Source organism: Maylandia zebra, linkage group LG11 (genome assembly GCF_041146795.1).
Source record: "Maylandia zebra isolate NMK-2024a linkage group LG11, Mzebra_GT3a, whole genome shotgun sequence".
NCBI classification, from domain to species: Eukaryota; Metazoa; Chordata; class Actinopteri; order Cichliformes; family Cichlidae; genus Maylandia; species Maylandia zebra.
Window position 1 is genome coordinate 19,233,650 of NC_135177.1, and position 21,276 is coordinate 19,254,925.

The window sequence follows — 21,276 nt, forward strand, 5'->3', positions numbered from 1 at the left end:
GACACTGCCTGGCTGCTTATGGGCTAACCATTTAGGGGAAAGACCCATGTCTCCTCTTCCTTATATATATAATGGCCAAAAACAAAAACACACCTGCTAAATAAACCGACAGACTAATAAAACGCTAAAATTTCACTCACCAAAACTGAAACAGAAACTTCTTAGATGAGCTATGCCTTACTGCAACTCTCCTCTGTAAGACAGTTCAATTAAAAATGCTCCAAAAAGCACCAGCAGGACAAAAAGTGAAGCGTTCCAGTTTGGACACTCCACATAGCAGAGGTGAGGTCTAGCAGACTATGGAGACAATTGAGTCCCCCACATTTTGTGTCCAAATAAATTGGGTTAAAATAAGTAAATAATCATCTCCTTCAGAGTTGTTATGAACAGGGAAACTACTAATAGAGCCCCATAATAGATGGCCGTTTGTCCCGTTTGTGTCTTTCAGAGCAATTTTATAATAAATATAAAATTGGTAAAATCAAAAATGTCTATGACGAAAAATGGATTATACAAATGAACTGCAACACCAGGGTTTCATGTGCTGTCAGTGACTCATGATAATATTATAAGCTTTGGCTATGATTGTGATAGCATGTAAGATGATTAGAGGCCAAAGCTGAGATTATATCAGCTAAGGCCAATGACCTAATTTAGGGCTGGGCAAATAAACACATGATAGACACAAAAATGGACTTTTGCTAGAATTTTCTGAAGAGCTCTTACATTACACTACATTATTTTTAAACTCCCAAACTCAGATATAATATTTTAATTGGAGATGAATGGTTTTCATTCCAGATTGTGATAAAGAGCTCAAAGAAGAGAGGAAAGAGTTGATAAACAGCAGAGGATCTATGCTATTTGTCATAATTTACCTATTTGTCTAATGTGCAATTTTAATGTGCTTGTAAAAAAACTGCTACTAAATATTTAATATATGTGGCAGACTGTGGCTTGACTTTTGACCTTTTTGTGAGTGGCTATTGTTTTGGAAATCTCTGTAATGAACCCAAAAGAGTTTCGTCATTTGCTTTAGTCTGTTGCAGCGCTGCGCGCCTGCAGTAGAGTTCCTCCCATGGTTGTCATGGCAGTCCCTGGTTAAAGACACTAGTAGCACACAGAGCTGCCTTACAATTTTGGCTTTAGGCATCTTCACTTTGCAATTCGTTTACTTGAAAAACTGGGTCAGTGGTAGCACATTAAAACTAGGTTTGTCACCCTGGCTTTGTCCCGATGTAACACGTTCACTTTCTTCCTACAGTGGTATCACAAAAGCAAATGCGCAAAGACAGCCACATACAGTAATGTAATTAAGTCTCGTACAAACCAAGGATGTGGTCATATTAGTTCATTTACTTAGTATTTGGTAATTTTTTTCTTTTCATTTAAAAAAGATTTTAAGAGGACTTAAAGGAAGAGTTACCTATTGTAATAAGTCTAATATGTACTCTGCAGGAGGAGTGCAATTGGTGTCGTGCCAATCACTTACATTAAAAGAACAAAAAGGCCGCAGTGGAATGATAGGACTCGTCCTCACATGAAAGAGAAACACCACTTAGAGATGGGGACCTTTTCTCATTCTGCAGTTTGCTGTATCAGCAGTTTGGGATGGCAGCACAGCTGAATGGCTTTGCAAGAACCCAGTCAAGCATCACACCGCTGACAGAGGGGAAAAAAGATATAATGATAATAGATAAAATGTTGCCCATACTGAGATTTAATGTCCTTGTTTTTCTTTGATCGATACATGTCGGGTCACACTGATCCCTCTGCAAGTTCACTAAGCACACTGATAGCAATTGCAGTTGGACATCTTAGTTGGACAACTTAGAGCTCTGTAATAAAAATGGACACTTGCAGCAATAGTCTGCAGGGTGATTAAAGGGCTTTTTTTCTTTGTTAGTTTTCTCTTCTTCTTTTTTCATTATCGTCCTATTAGAGAAACGTATAGTTTCAAATGAAGTGTCCCAAACAAACAGTTGATTAATCAGCTTCACTGGCCTTAAATGAATAAATCAAAAATGTAATTATTCCCACAAAAGCTTCAAACATGCCTGGGTTTCAGATCCTCTGTATAGGTCTACTGATATTTTACACACCAACGATTGACTGAGAAATTCAATAAATCATTTGGAGATTAATTAGAGACTCAAAAATGTTACAGAATACCGAATGTTAAATGAAACCGTTTGTAAGTTCCCAGCATAAGTTGATCTCTTGTCTGATGAACTCCCTGAGATCCAGCCTCAATTTGCAATATATCACATAAAAAACTGGAAACTCTGTTCACTGTTCACTGCTCTGATGTTTACACATCCACCTGAATATGTCAGTAACTTTCTGTGACAGATCTGTAGCTTTTGCTCTGACTTTACGAGCTTCTTATGGGCGCCATTACATTACCTCACCCTAACTGAAAATAAAGCGGTTAAGTATTGTTTGCCTCACACGTAGTACATCTCCACCCTAACAAGAGTTTGACCTTCTAGTGTGAAGTACCCTGCCCTATCCTGAATCTTAACTCTCTCCTGCTTTCGGGAGATTTTTAAACTTCCTTTTTGGGTCTGTCTGGCTCACCAGATGTTTCCTGAACCCACCGTGTCCTTAACTCACTCCCTCCCTGCCCGGGTGCTGAAAAGCACCAGAAGGACGGAGAGGAGAACTCTGTCATTCACTCTCAGTACAGCCAACCACACAGAGCGATACCTGGAGTTCAACTGATGCGCCTGTAGACTTGACTGAGGTGTACAGCAACTGGAATCTACTCAGGCTGTGATGACAGAAATTCACAACTCGTACATATAGCCTACACTCATTCTTGAGCTGCTCACCTCTGTTAGGCATTTTTTACGAGTTGTGTAAGCCCATGTTCAGGAATTCTGCTGTTGTTCCTGGTGGAAAGCCAGCAGCCAGTAATCAGTCGGCAATGTCGTGGGACTGTGGCCTCAGATACATGTTCTCTGTGTCCCCTGGGCTGCATCATGGGAACAAGAGCATCCTGCATGACAAGGAGGACCTGTCCAGACTGGAGATGGTCCAGAGACTGGCCAAGGATGGCTGTCGCTTTCTGCAAAACCACAGCAAGAACCCAGAAAGGACAAGTGAGGTGAGATACATGACACATCGGCAGACAGAGCAGATATTTCTACAACTTTTGTTTGTTGCAGCATGTAAATGCATCGAAACGAAAACGCAGCTTTAGTTCAACATATTTGATGCTCCACTTTATTTAATTATAAATCCGACTCTGTTAGCAAGCTTTCCCCATGAGTGAAAGCAAGTGGAGTCTGCATCCTTAGTTACATTCACTCAGGATTATACTGCAGTGTTTTATGCAAGCATTGCAGTCTGTGTAGCATCCCATTAATCAAACTGAAGTGAATTTGCAGTCTTGTTTTTTTTTAATCGGTCTCCTTACGTTCTATAGTGTCTCCACCTTATCTAAAGATTAGTGTTGCCACTTAAATTATGTGCAGATTGCAAGAAGTGTCTCATTAAATATGAGAAAAAAGACCATTTTAGACGCAAGAATAGATGTCAAAATAGATTGTATCTATAAGATGAATCACTATGCCTGTGTTTACAACCCCAGTTCTCAAAAAGTTGGGATGCTGTTCAAAACGTGGGTAAAAAGAAATTCAAATACAACAAGAAGTGTTGTATGTGCACGTCAGCCTCCACACTTTTAAAACTATTACATCACCTGTATAGGAGCAATCTGATTGGCTAGCTTTATGGTGGGTTCAGCTTCTCTCTTCCTGCCAGCTGTGTCTGTGCGTTGACCTGCTGAACAATTGCAGGAAGAAATGACGCAAGTCATCATGCCAAGACATTGTATGTTTTCAGGGTGGATTCCCGAGCGTCATGACCTTTTCTCCACCATGAGGCAAGCTCTCCTTATCACCGTGCACTTTCAGTAACAGCCTGTCGCCTGCAGCTGCTGCCAGTCTGTGGATGATCAAATGTTAGAGCTACATAACAACAGTGTTTTACGTTTGTTTCTTTAGTGACATACTGAGCACAGTACTGAGCCACCATTCATTTCTTTATATTTGTTTCCAAGGATCAAGACTTTTTAGTAATTTTTAAAAGTGGTCTTGAGCAATAGTTTCTCAGGCTTTCTTTGGACATTGGTTGTTTTCTCACTCATTTTCATTTTTCAGTCCAGTCCCTGTTCCTGACCATTTTTAGAAGGAACAATCCCTAACACTGACCTATAAATTATAAATAAATAAATAAAGAACTCAAGGAATGAATCAGTGCTTGTGTCTCAACAGAAACTTACCACAGAAGCAATTTTAAATTAATGAAAATTTATTCCTGAATTCAGGAATAGAACCACACCTAATGCAGTTCCCTTCTGGGCCTATATCTATATATGCCCTCCTGCAATACAAGCTGTTGGTTCTCATTGGGGGATCTTAGCAAACCTGATGGAATTATGAAAATGAGTACAGTCAGATTTTGATCCACCATCTGGAAATGTCTGATTGGCAATGGCTTCATTTTTCAGCTTGGCAATGATTTGCACAATATTGTACATATGCAAAGTTTGTCAAATTATGACTGTAAAAAAGGCTGAGTATATATGTCTGTGTGTCATTTATAATGCCAGAAATAATAGCCAGGTATGGTAAAGTACACTTAACACTACACCGTAAAAAAAAAACAAATCCTAAAAAAACAGTAATATTCCAGCAGCTGGGGCGCCAAAATAATACCATAAAATAACAGAAAATAATTTTCCCATTATTTTCAGTAATGACAATACAGTTTGTTGCCCTTATTTTACATCGGATTTTGCCTTTTTCAAGTGCTTTTAAACATTAAATTAGGAACAATTTAACGTGATTAAACAATGAAATTACCTATAAAAAAGGTCAATGAATGTGGCAATATGAATAATAATACTTAAATGTACAGAGATATACAGTTAACAGTTGGTTTAAATAACAGTGGATCGCATTCATATAGTACTTTACAATTCCCCTCTGGCCATCACCAGTAGGTGGTAGGTGAAGCGTCTTGTCCAAGGGCACAATGACCGAGAGTGTCCGAGCCGGGGCTCGAACCAGCAACCTTCTGATTACAAGGCGAACTGCCAACTCTTGAGCCACGATCGCCCTAAATAACAACAATAATAGTAATTATTTGATGTAAAAAAAGTTTATACGAATCATTTTATATATTTTTCCATAGCATTACATTTGAATTTAACAGTTCAGTCTTTCAAATAACGGACAAATATTTGTGAAATTATGATACATTTGTGAATGTATTTTAACAATCTAAATATGCATATGTACAGACAGATACATTTAAAAAACAGGAAAATTATGTTTTATTACATTTACAGTGATTTTACGTTAATTTACATTTGAAATGTAAAATCAGTCTATTTATGTGAATTTAATGATATTCTAGAAGAACAGTACAAAACTATAAAATACACAGTAAAATACTTTTATATCACGATTTATTTTTACAGTGTAGAATACACAGTACATTTAACACTTGACATTTTCTGGAAATATTAACATTATGTGAGATGATTCTCTAGTGTTCCTCATCTTATAAGTAATCTAATGATGCTGCTAGTCCTGTAAAACGTGACTCATACAGATATCTAAACACAGACATCAAAGTGTTTAGGAATCAGTTAAATCCCAGCTGGTGGGAAAAGGGGTGCTTAATATACAGAGTGCTGCATGTCAGAGTCTCTGATGCAGAAAGACTGTGAATGTTAGGCACTCTGTTTTAACCTAAAACATATTGCGTTATAGTTTATAGCCACTCATCATATTTTGCTTTAAATGAGACAATAAAAGAAGTCCATGCTTTATTACAGCTAAAAAAATAGTGATTGAGACTAAAGATTACTCAAGACGATGTTTACTGAGATCATACCTCAAGTCAACAGGAGTTCTGTACAATTTGACTTCTCTTTGCAACCAGAGGTTTTTCAAATGCAATGTTTAACACTAGGTTCTGCATTTATTTGCTTTTCGGATCCCGAGGTTGCAGATCTTTTACAGTTTTCTATCTTTTATAGCCTCTTTAATTTCAGTTTATGGGGAACAGATAGCAACACATTCTCATCTTTTCTGTTGAACACATTTTGTCTTACTCTTATTACCTTGATGTTACATAATGTGCACCTCCCTTGCTCACTGTTTATTTTTCAAACCTCACACATGAAATATGAATGACATCAAGCGTCTGTTAGAGATGATGTTTATTTGAAAACAGCACTCGTATATGGATCCCGTCTTCTTCTTCCCATCCTGTGTAATCCACACTGGTGCTTGGGAGGAATTAAGACAAATCAGCACTTTGTCATGACTGAGACCTTCCAGGGCACTTTAAGTGTTTCATACCATGCATGTCAGATGCACACAGACATACATAAAACACATCTCTCTAGCCAGCAGAATAGATCTGGAGCCATAGATGGGACAGTGAAGCTCTTAGGGGGACGTGACTTTGTGCAGAGGCCTGAAAATTATTTTTGCTTTTCTGCTGATGGCGTCCATGTTTGAAAGGCTTCAGTAACTTTGAGCAAGGTCAGATCAAGGCTAGGTTTGAAACTGAGTGGCCCGGTGCCCTGCTGTCTCCTTACAATGATCCACTCTAGACGCCTGGTTGTTTTTTGTATAGGAACAAAACACAGTGCACACTAAGCAGTAGTCTGAAGCAGCCAAGAAACAATCAATAATTAATTGTGAAGAGTCTTATTTGCTGTTTGACCCATTAGCCATACACTGAGATATTATGTTAATTATAGTCAAGAATCAACTGTGCTGTACTGCCAGGCTTGGTGAGACAAAAAAGTGTGCTTTTTTTTTTTTCTAACTTTAAAGGAATTTAACAGACACAGTATGCCACATGTTGATAAAGCTAGAACCACAGGAAGAAAGGAACAGCTTCGCTTCAATGGGATTTTTTTCTTCATTCCATTTTTGTCATCCTCCATGCCCCTTAGTCCAGTAGTAAGACAATTAAGTCTCGATGCTTCTTCAGCAACGTAGAAACTGCTTGAGAGCACCTGTCTATGTAATATTGGAAAACGTAATTGCTACTGCAGTTTTAGCAGATATCTAAAGTTTTCTTCAGTCAGTCAGACAACACAGGACTGGAAAAGTACCACCAATCTAAACTACTGTAGTGGGATAATGCAATAATAATGATGAAAGACACACTATGTTTGTGTGTCTTTGTTTTGTTATATTTTGTATCTAAATGCATATATTTGCATATGTATCGTGCATCTATAGTGTGTCTTTATGTCCACGGATCCCTTGACAAGCGTTAATAGTGCCAGGAAGCCATGCTTAACTGAACGACCCTGAATGCTTCTCTGGCAAAAGGCAATTAGGGCCACAAACTGCAACCATTTCCAGCATGTCTACCCAGCTAATTGCATGAACAGAGGCTTGTGTTGCAGTGACTGATGGCTGAGAAGGGGAGGATGGGTGAAAAGTGAGGGGAGGGGGCCTAATTCAGGATGCATGCGTATGCAACATACAGTGAAGATCTCATTAAGACCAATATCACTGATCCAGGCTACTCCATTGTCAAGCAGCTGTCAGCCATCTTTATACTTCAGAGACACTCTAGTAATCCTTTTTGGTTTAAGATGTCGACTTTAGTTAAGTTAGATTTTAGATACTTTAAGAGAATGTCTAGGCTGTCCAGTATGCCCAGCAATAGAAACAGAGATATTGCCCTATACATGTGAAAGCATGAATAAAATAAATAAAATAAAATAAAAATACTTGTTTTGTTTGTTGACAAAAAGGAGATGAATTTATCATTGCTTGTATGTCGTGGTGGTAATAGGACAAGTACCTGGCAAGGGAATCGGGGGTCTATGCTAAACTCCAAACCACAAAACCTTTGTTACTATGCAAAGTTGAACCATGTGACAGCTTGAAAATAGACTGCCTTCAGTCGCCAACCGTGATTTAATAGGCGCTACACATAAATCAATAATTAAAATAGTCTTTTATGTTAATCCCTGAATGGGCTCCAGTGATAAGGGCTGAATAATGATATATGGAAATTCTCTTTCACTTACAGTGCAGTATTATGATGGAAATCAGTGGTGATTTGTGCGAGTGGGAGAAAATACAGGGGAATCTCCTTGGTGATAACACACTCCCTCCCTCCCTCCCTCCCTCCTGCTTTTCTCTCCCCAGCCCCAGAGTGACGAGGCAGTCCGCTTGTGTCTGAGAGAGAGGGGCCACGATGTGCTCGTTCTCCAAAGATTGTCGTCAGAGCAGCTCTCTGCATCAGCGAGGGGAGGAGGGAGAGAGGAGGCGAGAAACAGGAGGTAAGCCTCTCCACTCCCCTCCCCTCCTAGATTCCCTCCCTCTCTCACTATATGTTTCGCTCCCTCAGCGCTCTCCCTATAATCACTCTCCTTCTCCCCCTCTGCGGATCACACACTCACTCACTCAGGCATGCTTACATCACAGTTCCGTGCACATAAATGACTACATTAAATACATACAAGTAGGCAGCATGGGACTGTGAGGCAAAGCTGCGCTGTCAGCCTTCCCATTCAAGTAACTGGAGAGGGGTTTTTTTTGTAGTTGCAAGCATACTGGGATACCTCTGTGGACTACGGGCTCTAGCAGGTGCAGGTGGATAGAGGGATGGGTAAAGGGGTCATGCAGCAGTAACCACAGCAACATTGCCGGCATAAGGGCAAGGGGACTCTGCTAGGATGGGATCTCGGCCACAGCCCCCGAACCAGCAGCAGGAGGAGGTAAGGCTGCTACACGCTGCCTTGGTGGAGCAGGAGGAGGACGAGGAGGATGAGGAGGGCTCGGAAAAGAGCAGCAGTGACAGCACCAGCCGGGCAGAGCCGGTGACAATGCCCACGTTTGATGTCCCTTACTTTCGCTACATAGATGATGAGGGCACAGAGGGAGAGGAGGAATGGAGCAGCAGCCGGTCTCTCTCTTCTTTTGAGGAGGACTCGTCCAATGACTCTGTTGTGTCTGACAGGTACATGGTAGTGTCAGGGACTCCCGAGAAGATCCTGGAGCACTTGCTGAATGACCTAACGCTGGACGAGGACCGAGGGATAACACAGGGCAAAGAGTCAGGTCAGCATACTGCTTTCATATCATTTCACCCTCTTTTGGCTTTACCTGTGTCTGACATAAAGCGTTTCTTTGATATTAGAAAGCAAAAACACAAAGTCTTTTTTACCTTTATGTAGAAGTCACATATGTATCTTTATGTGACTGAGAAGAGAAAGAGTAAATGAGCTACCTTCACTTTCTGTTTTACTTTCTGCCCTCCCCACCCTTTCTCTTACCGATAAAGCTGGGACAGCTTCTCCCTCTGGGCATTATTACTGGGTTAATCATGTGCTGTGATTGCCGAAATGATGTTAAGTTTAAGAGCATTCATTTAAAAGCCATGACAGAGATAAATGTCTCTCATATCTTTTCAGTGAGGCTGTAAATGGTCTGCACGACATGCAGTCCAGCCTCACAGCAATAAAAAAATCAACACATTTCCTCTCATCCAAGCAGGTACTTGATAATTTGGCTCTGTTGCCAAGGCAGAGGAGACCCTCTGTTTCTGAAGCTGAAAAGATAACTGGATGAGGAATGACAATTGAGAGCTGTGAGGCAAGGAGACGAAAGATTGATGAAAAGAGCGGGGAAGAGGAAAGAAAGTGGGCATAAGGAGATTAGGAGAGGAGCTGCAGTTTTCTTGGGATATGGAGGTGGTAACAGATGATCTCTCATTGGGATGGAGGCATGACTAACTGGAGATCAAATGTCTTATCAGGGATGCAATAGAGTTATAGACTATGTTGAGTGTCGTATTTTTATCGCTTTATTAGAATATTTTATTCTGGTATGAAGTTAAACATAAAGTCAGCCACTAAGACAAATAGTTTAGCCATTCTATTCTTTGTTCATTTAGAGTATAATAAATCCATCGGCCCAGAAGGGCTTTGTGTTGTTTATGCATCGTTCACCATTAGTACAACTTGCAGTGAGTGTATAGAAGTTAATGCTCCATAGGGAGCCATGAAGCAGAGCATGATGCTGAGTGGTATCCCAGGGTCAAAGAGCCAGAGACCTCAGGAGGATGAGTCCTGAGCAGCAATTGATCTGCACTGAGTGATGTTTAATAATCTGACTGCTGCTGGCTCCTTGTCGTTCTGTGCTACTGCTGAGGATCATCTCATAGAATCAGATTTCCAATTTTTCTCCAAACAAGATTTATTCCAACATTCAACGAGCTGCTGCGTTTTGGTTCGTCTCTCTTGGATGGCTCAGATAAGCTGATGATTTTATATACAGTACATCGCATTAGAAAGCCATTTTTATTTCATTATGGTAGCACTCACGTCCATGTTTAAACAACATTAGGAATGCAAAGCTTTCTGTCTTCTTTTGCGAGAGATGGCACTTTTCTGAAACCACCGCAGGCATGTTTGAGGGAAAGCAAGTGTGAACCACTGCAGCAATCAGTGGATGTCTGATGTGCAAGTGTTTTCTTAGCACTGTGATTAGCATTCACAAGTCTTCAGCATTGCCTTCTTTCCTGTACCCAATCCCTGAGTGCAGCTATTGATTCTTGCTCTGCACAGATCATACTGCTCGCTGGTAGCATTGAAAATCATGCAACAGAACATTTGTGCCCTTAATGAGAGGATGTCCTATCTCTTTTGCCAATGCACCATGTGGAGAGATGTTTATTTGTACTGAAAGTGAAAGAACAAAACATGTAAAAGCTTTCTAAATGCTAAACTAATGCCTTCTGGTGGTTACCAAGCTTGCAAGTGACACATTAACATGCAAATTTCAAAGACTGCATTGATCAGCTTTGTTGAAATGCAAAAGAGACGTGCAGATTGATTGACAAGCCTATTGATGACACTGACAAGGTAGTTTAGTGAATCAATTATGTAATTCTGCTAAAAGGAAGACAAAATTTGTTTTGGTTTGTGTGTCTGAAAGCAACATGATACATGGTAGTACACGTCAACTACAAGTTCTAACTGTGAAATATTAAAAACTGACTGACTTTTATGACTGACTGGAGCCAGAAAACAACCCAACCGCTTGCTAAACTTCATTCAAACGGCAGAATTCACACACAATGTCTTTCCCTTTATGAAGCAAATACATCTTCTGCTAACTTGTTTGGGTTAAATCTTGATCCCGCACTTTGTTTTTTTCCCTCTATTCCAATTGAAAACTGCAGACCTCTAGGTCTGTTTTCCAACTTCAAAAAAGAAACCGTCAGACTGTACAGTCTGGGGAGCGGCATGTGAGCTTTTACTCATGAGAAAGCGTTTCAGTTTCAGCTTAGCTCTGAAAAAATACAGCAGTAGGCAGCAGTGTGAGTGAGTAGTATGCAGTCAGTCAGTGTGCGTGTGTGTGTGTGCAAGTAGATACAGTACATGTGGGTGGGTTGTGATATCTCTCCTGTCGTTTTCTGGTTTTGTGTTAAGGTGTGTTTTTATAGAAGATGTGCATATGTAACCGCTCATGAGCAGTGAGTGATGTGTCCACAGCTGCTCTGCTTGGATTAACATAATGATGTCAGGGAGTCCTGTGGACCAGAACGTACACAAAGACGTTGGGAAGCCAGTGTGAAATGAAAAAGAAGAATTTACAATTCTGGGTGTGAGGCACACTTACAGAGGGGTTGGAAGGCGGTTGGCTCTAATAGGATTTGTAAAGCTTTTTGGTTGTGGCTGGGCATTATGTCTAAGAGTTAGTGTCCTTTTCTTTCACATTATGCCTTAGACAATTTTTTTTCTTTTGCGTGTATCTTTTTATGACAGTTTTGGTTAGTGGTTCCTGAGGATATTCAGACGAATCGCTGGCCACAATTTGGGAGAGATTCATCTGTGATCATTAAAGAAATCCCATTAAGCAAAATCAGCTGTCTTTCTTGAAAATGCAACTGCAGGTACGCAAATGCAGAGCGTGCATCCATTTTGTGTCATCTATTTACAGGAACACTTTTTCATTTTAAACCTTGGTAAGAGGTTGTAGAAGGGTACCGTGGCAGAAAGTACTGCTTGTAAACACAATTGCATGATTGCACAGCAGAAACATCAAATTTCCTGTCTGTGAGCGAGAAAATAACAATGAAAATATTGACTTCATTACAGGTCAGAGAGAGTCACCTGACACATTAACATTATTGGCTTATCCTTACTGATACAGCCTGCAGTAGCAAATGTGTGAGACTGCAGATAGTGCAAGTAAAAAATGGTGTGCAAGAAAAGGCCGCTAGCATATTGTTTGCCTCTTCTGAGCTCTTCTTCTCACATTATTAAAGTGGAAAACGGAAGCCATCGCAATTAGTAAAGCTCTCCTGTACGTAGCGCTCAGCTGACATTAATCATACAGTTGTCAAGGTCACTTGAGTGCATGCCCTCCAGCATCTTGTAGCACTGAATGAAGCTCATAAGGCTATATCCATAAAGCCCCTTCCAAGCATGCACTCCTTTCCATTAATCTAACAGTATCTGAGTGTGTCAGCTTCGTGCTTAATTGAGGAATTCTGCTCATTTTTTTGGTAAAGGTCGCACTCCTACAAGGCAAAAGTGGACCGTGTCTGGGTGGCAGAATATCACTGATTTAGCAGTGAGAAGGCCGTGTATCTCATGTCTGAAATATGCGTCCGTGGCTTATGACTGATGTAATGGGATGTGTAAAGTCTTTTTTGCTTTTTCTGAAGTTATAGTTTCCATGAAATGATCTTTATTTCTCTTTACAGACACACTTCTAGATGACTTCCTGCTAACCTACCCAGTATTCATGTCTACAAGCGATTTATGCCAAGCTCTACTGGGACAATATCCTTGAACACATAGGCTTTTATAGGATCCTGAATTAGATGTTTTATTCAAAAACAAAGTATGTTTTACCTTCTTAAAGCTGTTCCACTTCACTCATCTTATTCATATAACTGACTCTCTTGGCCCCTTTACTAAATCGATATCATGCACCATGCTTCGCTGTGCTGTGCATTTGACGTCAGACATGAAAAATAATCTCCCTTCCTTAACCGAGTCCCACCTATTGCACCAAGCGACACAGAGGGAAAGAGGATCGGAAGGAGGCTCTGGAGAGGAAGCAGAAACTCCTGCACCTGGTGTCGCAGTGGATGTTGCTCTGCAAAGACTTCCTGAGAGAAGACGAGCATGTCAAGCTCTTCATGAAGGTAGGACACACTGTGCAAACGGAAAAGGGTGGAAACTGGGTGGGAGGTGAACTTTGTATGGGAGAAATGAAAATTGACATTTCCTTCCAGGCTCTTTATCGTTGTGTGCTGGATGATCTTTATGAGCACCCGGCCCTGGAGAGGGATGTGGGGGAGCTGCAGAAACTCTACCACCTGCATCGCAGACAGTGAGTTCATATATTTGTTCCTCATTTGGTGGAAACAGAAAGAGAACTATAGTTTAATACAGACATACTTTCAAATTCTATTAAATGGAAATGAACCTCATCAGGCCTGGGTGTGGAAAATTTCTAGTAAGATCTGTGACTGCTGAAGGATTCAAACTGGAACACACACTGTTCTTTGAATACGAAGAAAGGGCTTCTTCTCCCCTTGGTGTCTTTCTTTAGATGCTTATCAATGAATCCATTCAGAAACTGAAAAGTAATTGCAGTGTTCTGGGTTGGTATGCATATGAATGGCACAGAAGTCTTCATCTCAAATGTCCAGAACTGAGGATGTATAAGAAGTTTGAGAAATAAGAAGCCACAAATGTTTTCCGTGAGAAAAAGAAAAAAGCTCGAAGAGCACGCACGTACTTTTTGTCCCACCACTTGTTTACAAGACTCTATTTCTAGCCAGCTGACTGTGATTGGGCCAAACACATGAGAATAATTGCAAACACAGTGATACGCATCAGTATGGTTTCAGATTTGTTGAGTCATAAAATCATTATGCAATATTCAGAACACAATATACAGTATCAGTCCAATCAAATGAATATTCACAGTGCTGTGGAAGCTACGAAGCACAGATACCAATAAATAAATATAAGTATATATAAAAGAATATGAAATCATGTAAAACCTTTTATAATTGCAGACTAAGGCATTATGAATAACCCAGTATTTATTCTCCATTAAATAAAACATGCTTGATCTGCTAAATGTATACATAGATTCAATCAAAGATGAATTTCAACAGTTTTGTTGCTCTGAAACTGGAATCTGTGAGTAGCTTTAGTGTTTTCGTTGATAAAAATAAACATCATGTTGCTTTTGATGGTACAACCCTGAGTCACAAGACACATTGCCACACCCATGCGCCCCTTGCTCTTCGTCAGCCTCCAGTCACATCTTTTCCCCTGAGGCTGCTCTTGCCTGATGCCCATTAAAACCAGTGGAGATGATTCAACCCGAGCCTCCTACAGTTATCTGACCGCATCTCATTCCCGTTTATATGCACGGAGGGAAATCCACAACACCCACTCTTATAAAGCAGCCGATTTTGCGTGGGTGTTACCGGCTGACATACTCTTCTATTTAGGAGCTTTTCACAATCAGTCCCACCCTAGGGGAGGACAAGGTTGACTGCCGTGTGGAAATCTGCTGCAGAGTGAAAAAAGTGTCATTCTTTTCATAGAAAGAAGCTTCCCATCAACTTCCATCTGGCCTTTGTGCAAAGGGAAGGTTAAGCTGGGGGAAAAAGACTGTTTGTTTTCTTGCACTCTCCAATCATGTGCCATTATAATTCACCGAGCTAATCGACTTCTTTGGTGATTCGGCTTTTTGAGGAGTAAAAGAGCTAGTTAGATCACAAGCGGTGCTTTGACATGGCAGGGGGAGTCAGGTTTTTCATTAGTGCACAGTCGTTGCTGGCCTATGAGAGGAGATCCCTGCGGGCAGGCTTTGTGCCAACATGCCTTTTGTGATGCAGAGCCCAGGAAAAGCTGAGGGATGATAATAGACACGGGGCTATCCATCAAACCAGGACTAACCCATGGGAATAGGGTGATTAAATGAAAGTATCACACTGGAAGATCTAAAATCTACCAAGCACTCTAATCTGTCCTTGACACCAAGCTTAAATAATGGACTCAACACAGCAGAGGAGTATACATGGATTCCTTTTACCTTGATTATATAAACTGCATGGGTCGTTACGTTGTTGTACTACGGACACTACCTGCGGTCCACGGATCATCATCATCATCATCAGTTTTTAAGACAAAGTACAACGATTGTTTTTGTAAATGTTTAATTACACTGTGGTGCACTTTAGTGATTTGTTTCTTCTTCTCCTTTTTTCAGTACTGTGGAATATTCCCCTCAAAGAAAGGTAAGTGAACAAGGCTAAGAAATAAAAGATTTTATACAACATGAGCTGGCTTTCCCAATTGACGTTTCGGGTGTCGGGGTTATTGTAGTCACATTTCCTCCTAAGAACATTGTTCCGTTGTTCCACCGAAATGCATGATGTTCTCAGGCAGTAAGAGCGTGTCTCAAAATCCACGCATTTCCTCTCTTTCAGAGCAAAGCACTTTTCCACCAATTGAGTCTGAAAGAGAACGGGCTCCAGTCCAGGGCAACACAGACGGAGACCAAGGATGGTAAGTCGTAAAAAAAAAAAAAAAAGCTTCATTCTTCACACATTCCTCCCGCCATACGTTGTTTCCAAAGTAAGAAAAAAGGAGACTTTTAGTCTGAACTGTACAACAATGGGAATCTTTCCAGGGATTGAATGAGGTATTTGGGAGTGCAAATATCTGACTTATGACATATAATAGCCTAATAAGATTAAATGTTTATAGCACCTCTCAAAAGCACAGTTAAAAGGTGATTTGTAATGAAAACATGTAGTAAAAGGAGACAGACAGTAAGGGGGAAAAAAGTTTTTAGATTATATTCCTTTTAAAGAGCTAGTTCATTCAAATAAGCCTCCAGTTGTGGTCACGTCACCCCCTTACTTTAGTGTTCCCGGCCAAAATTGGTCTGTTTTAACATCTCTTAAATTAGCATAACAAACATTTTTCATCACCAAATTCAGTTCAGTGGGCCATTCAGTGGGTCGTAAAGTGGGTCTTTCATTTGGTCATTCAGTTGGCCAAAATACACCGAAGCAGATGATTTGAATTTCTTAGTCTGTGTCCAGAATGTGCAAACTTGGTCAGTGGGCAACTTCCCAAGACCCACCTAATGGGACCAGAAGATCCCAGGTCAATGGATCTCTGCTGTGCCTGATAGAGGCATGGATTTCATGTTAACCTCCTATATGGGCAGTGGGCTGCACTTTTTAACGGATCTTACAACTTAATGAAATTATTTTTTTCCCTTTGCCAGTGCTGTGTCATGTGTATATAACCATGGACTCATACCTAAGTATGAGGGTCCAGTCCGGGGTGGTGGCACAGGAGCTGGTGCAGGCAGTGGCAGAAAGGATGGATGTCTCCCAGGAGGAGCTGGTACTCGTGGGTGTCACTTATCCTGGAGGTAAATAGTATTTTCTCTAACTGGTTGGAGAACATTGCATAGCAATAATGACAATACTTTCAATGTTGAAACTCACAACTTAACACTGTAGCACTACAGTTGAATATTAGAGTAATCCAGAACTAGCTATGAGACTACTTACTCTAAATGCAAATGTGTGACAAATTAAAGGAAAATGCTTCACAAGTGTTTGAGTGAGGTGCTGGGCCACCACTTCCTACTAGAACAAGTCTCTGTTCTCTTTTGTGTTTTATGTTTAACGCATTGGTCCAAATTCTGTCATATGAGTTTAAGCACTATGACGACTACAGTCATTTTCATATTCTTCAACACCATTGAGTCCGTCTGTTTCCCTATCAAAGAGAGCACTCATATCAGGATATGGTGATCTCTCAGAACAACTGTGTATTGATTTTAGTGATCATTTCCTCTTAGGAGACAAGTGAATCCAACCAAAAAATTCTCATTTATAGTTTTTTTTTCTAACATTTTGTCATATTTGATGTTTCTTTCTATATTCATTTTGATACTGAGCCCAGATAGGTATGTGAGAGATTGCAATCAACATAATTGACTTCGATGTCTCCTAGGGAGTCAAGTAATATGGAGTCAGCATCTGTTATCAGTCACTAAAGTGTCAGGCTACCTCAAAGTGGAGCTTGGCACACAGAGTCTTATCTGTAACCAGTGATAGCTGCGTACATGCTGCCAGACAGATTTCTAATGGTATTCTGCTGTTTATGCTCTTTTCTCCCCTGCAGGCAGACTCCTCCTGCAGCCTCAGGACCGAGTTTTCTCCAGTTCTTTACGGTCAGTGGGGAGGCTGCATGCGTGCAGGAAGGACCTTAGTGAAGTCCTGGTAGGAATAATATTTTTATGTTTAACTTTAACTTTAAATATGCATTTTCTTGAGAGTAGAAAAAAATGCATTTTTATATATGATACCTAAAAACCGGCGAAGAGACTGTTAATTTTTAGTATTTAAATTGAGGCAAAACTAATTCTTATTCAGTGTCTGCAAAAATGTCTAAATGTTTATGTCGGTGTTCAGGGCATTGTGGTTTTAAAGGAAAATCTGAACCTTTTTTGCTTGTTTTTCTTTGCAGAACCCTTTAACAGATAACTCAGAGCTGCAGCAGAGGACAGCTCACATGCTGAGTTTGAACACCTGGGATGTCGCTGTTGCACTCACTGATTTTGACTGGGCAATTTTTGATGCAGTGCACGAGGTTTGTCTCACAACTTGAACTTGCAAAAATTCTTCTCTTCATACTGAATCCTTCAAAGATGTTAATGTTCAGTAAATGTTCTTTTTTTTTTTTTCTTTTTTTTTTTACAGCAAGAGCTGGTCTATTTCACCTTCAACCGCCACGCTGGCAGCAACCACACGACAGCTTTAGAATTCCTGCTGCAGCGATGCAATGACATCCAGCTGTGGGTGATGACCGAGGTGCTGCTGTGCCCAACGCTCTGCAAACGGGTTCAGCTCATCAAGAAATTCATAAAGATTGCTGCCCAGTTAGTATTGTTCCTCCCATACCACAGCAGTGTGATAAGAGATTCACTTACCGAGTATTCACATTGGCTTCTCCTACTATTAGTTCAAAGTTATTACAGCATTCAACCTGTAGGGTGAGATGTTTTATATGGGAATACTGCACCCTCCAGTGGCAAATCGTTGAACTACATCTACTTTTGTGGTTACAAGTCTGAAAGTAAATGAACTGTGTGCTTGTGTGCAGCTGTAAAGCACAGAGGAACCTCAACTGTTTCTTTGCGATCATAATGGGCCTCAACACAGCAGCCGTGAGCCGCCTCAGTCAGACATGGGAGGTCAGATGTTTTCTTTACTTTTTTCTTTTTCTAAAAGGAATTAATAATTTCCATCTTTTTCCATTATTATATGTCTAGCTGAAGTATCTGAAATCAGCTTTTATTTTCTCTGCAGAAAGTTCCTGGCAAATTCAAACGGCTATTTTCAGAGCTGGAAACAGTTACAGTAAGTTTACTGAGCATGGTATGAATTCACACTGTAACAGAGAGTATAAACCCTTGTGTCGGTGTGTACTGGCCGAACCAAACAGATGCTTTGAACTTGTAAAATCAGTGGAAACATCTGGCCGCATTAGATCGTTAGTAGTCTCTAATAAAAGCATCCAGGAACACACAGTCACTCCCGCTGGATAAGACTCATTCATTTTAAAAATGTCTTCACAGGATCCCTCGCTGAATCACAAGGCCTACAGGGACTCCTTCAAGAAGATGAAGGCTCCAAAGATTCCTTTTCTTCCTCTGCTGCTGAAAGGTGTGCTCATTATTCTGTCACTTCAGCTCCCCTGCAGAAAATCTAACTCTAGGAGCAGAGTGCTGGGGAGATATTTCTATCAAGCAGATCTGACATGGAAGAACAAACCTGCTGGAGAATACTAAACAAAATGTTTTTCTCCTTTAGATATCACATTCATTCATGAAGGCAACAAGACGTTTCATGATAACCTGGTCAATTTTGAAAAGCTGGTAGGTTTGTGCATTTTTGTGGCGCCTTGAGGCGACTTTTGTTGTGATTTGGCGCTATATACAGTAAATAAAATTGAATTGAATTGAACTGAATTGGCAGGGCATGCTTCAGCACCGAATACAAAACTGTATGTTTAAAGATGCCTGTTTCCACATTTTGCTTCCAGCACATGATAGCAGACATGGTGCGTCTCATTCGACAGTGCCAGAAAGATCACATGGGTCAGTGTTTAAATTGTTTATATTGTTATTTCTTTTCTACAAACTTCCATACTAAAAGCAATGATGAAACATCATTTTTTAAAGCTGTCATCATCAGTTTTTGCAAGGCAAATAACAAAATCAGTGAGCAAAGTCACTTACATTCATGATCCTCTCGCACCAGCACATTGCCTTACATGATTTCATACAATGGCTTTAAGAAAGTCAACAAAATCCATTTCACCCAGAAAAGTAACACGTTTTCTATTCATCCTAGGAAATGGAATAACACAGAAGAGCAGCTCAGAGGTGCGAGCCTACATTGACTATCTTCACATCATCGACAATCAGCAGACTCTGTTTGAACTGTCACAAAGGCTGGAGCCTCGATCTTAGAAAACAACTCTGACCCTCTGTGCCAAGGGACAACCTTACTGCTGTCTCATCTAACTCTCAGGACAAAGGCTACAAGACCCTAACCAACCACAGGAGGGCGCTATTTGATCAGGAGATTATTTACCAGAGACAGGAGCAGGCGGCTAAAACAGATTAATAAAAACATGACATTTTAAGCACCTAAAGCAAAATCACACAGTTTAAGGCAAGTCTAGACGTCATTTAACAACGAAAATTTACAAAAAGAAACGATTGCTTTGCAGGAAAAATGCTTCCTTCTAATACAAACTTACAACAAATGCAACCAATGGGTGTAGATTCACTGTCCTGGACTTTTCTTTGAGCTGTTAGCACACCACAAAGCAACAGTGAGCACAGAAGGAAGACTAGTTGATAACTGTTTCTGACTTTCTTCAGAGAGCTACTGTTTTTTGTTTTGTTTTTTTTACATCAACTAAAAACAGTGGTGGTCAGCTCATCAGATTTAACCAAAGATTCTTTCAGCTAATAAAAGTCTGCACTGTTACACACACTTCTGTGCTCTCAGAGTTCGCCACAATCCAGATTTTCTTGTTGCCAGGTCAGATGTAAGACATGCTTTTCCCAAAGCAAATCAGCACAGTGTTATGCACAACAAGATTGAAACTGTTGCTACATGTTTAACAGTTTTTTTTATATCATTTTTATTTTTTATTTTTTGTATTTGTTTTATTTGACCACAAAGTGACGCATATATGATGAGTCTTTGCACAGTACAGATTGTATTAAGGCAGGGAACTACAGAGTAGTACAGTATACTGTATTCTGTTGGCATGTGTAATAATTGTCTATCTTTGTGCCAAATCCCATGAAAAATAGGTGTTTAAAATAACGATCATTTTCTAATCATTTTTAAATCACTAGCACAGGGAACTTTAAGTGGTTTAGCTGTGGACAATCAGTTAAATGAAGCCACAGACTCATACTGGTACTTCTCTGTACTGGGCTTTAAAGTTCATCAATATTGGTGCATTTCGCAGACATCCATACATCCGTCTGTTGAGATTTGAAGACTGACAGCAGTTGTTCACTTCTGATACACAGAGTTCAAGAATTTAGCACCAGAAAAGAACCTGATTTCTTTGAAGCCTGATTCATTTGTGGTTAGATTTAGCGATAGCAAAAATCAAATATTAAAATAGCACCTTCTGGGCAAGAATAAGAAGAGAGAAGAAGAAGACAAACTGGAAGCCATTTGCTTGTTTGCATTGTGTCGTAGCACTACTGTACAATTTTAAACATGCAGTATTTGTTCTGTTTTGCTAGGTTGGGTCAGGCAAACTGAGGTAGTTATTGTGAAGTGTGTACATACAATTATGCTTTATATTCTTCACCTTTTTAAATTTTAAAACATGCTTTAGCAGTATTTTATTTTGAGTATCATTTTTTGTCATCAATAGTGTACAGCTGATTCAATTTATACAGTGTATATATGTTGAAATTCTGGATATGGATATTTATCTCATAATTATTTATTTGCTTTCAAGATACTATTTAGGATGCTTGTGTTAATTGTTTTGGTTTGTTTGTTAGATTTTTTATTGTACGCACTGTTTTTGGCGGGTCTGCATGATATGTCAAACCATGGACTGACCATTAGTGCCAACTGTGCATGTATTAAAATACTTTTCATCAT

The 21,276-nt window shown here is 40.0% G+C and overlaps 1 protein-coding gene across 3 annotated transcripts; it reads left to right on the forward strand.

Moving 5' to 3' along the window:
• Positions 1–2,655: 2,655 nt before the first annotated feature.
• Positions 2,656–21,276, forward strand: rapgef5b (Rap guanine nucleotide exchange factor (GEF) 5b). Of its 3 annotated transcripts, none has more exons than XM_004541518.5 (18): positions 2,656–3,109; positions 8,202–8,335; positions 9,016–9,116; positions 12,772–12,850; positions 13,074–13,218; positions 13,309–13,406; positions 15,309–15,336; positions 15,529–15,607; positions 16,338–16,487; positions 17,249–17,346; positions 17,594–17,716; positions 17,827–18,005; positions 18,230–18,320; positions 18,436–18,486; positions 18,705–18,792; positions 18,940–19,004; positions 19,172–19,226; positions 19,483–21,276. In XM_004541518.5, the coding sequence occupies exons 1-18, from the start codon at positions 2,870–2,872 to the stop codon at positions 19,599–19,601; spliced, it is 1,923 nt and encodes a 640-aa protein (XP_004541575.1). In that variant the 5' UTR covers positions 2,656–2,869; the 3' UTR covers positions 19,602–21,276. The 3 variants fall into 3 exon arrangements, with proteins under 3 accessions (XP_004541575.1, XP_076746054.1, XP_014267537.1); XM_076889939.1 differs by having other exon boundaries at positions 8,202–8,272; positions 8,959–9,116; XM_014412051.4 differs by lacking the exons at positions 2,656–3,109; positions 8,202–8,335 and adding an exon at positions 8,375–8,773.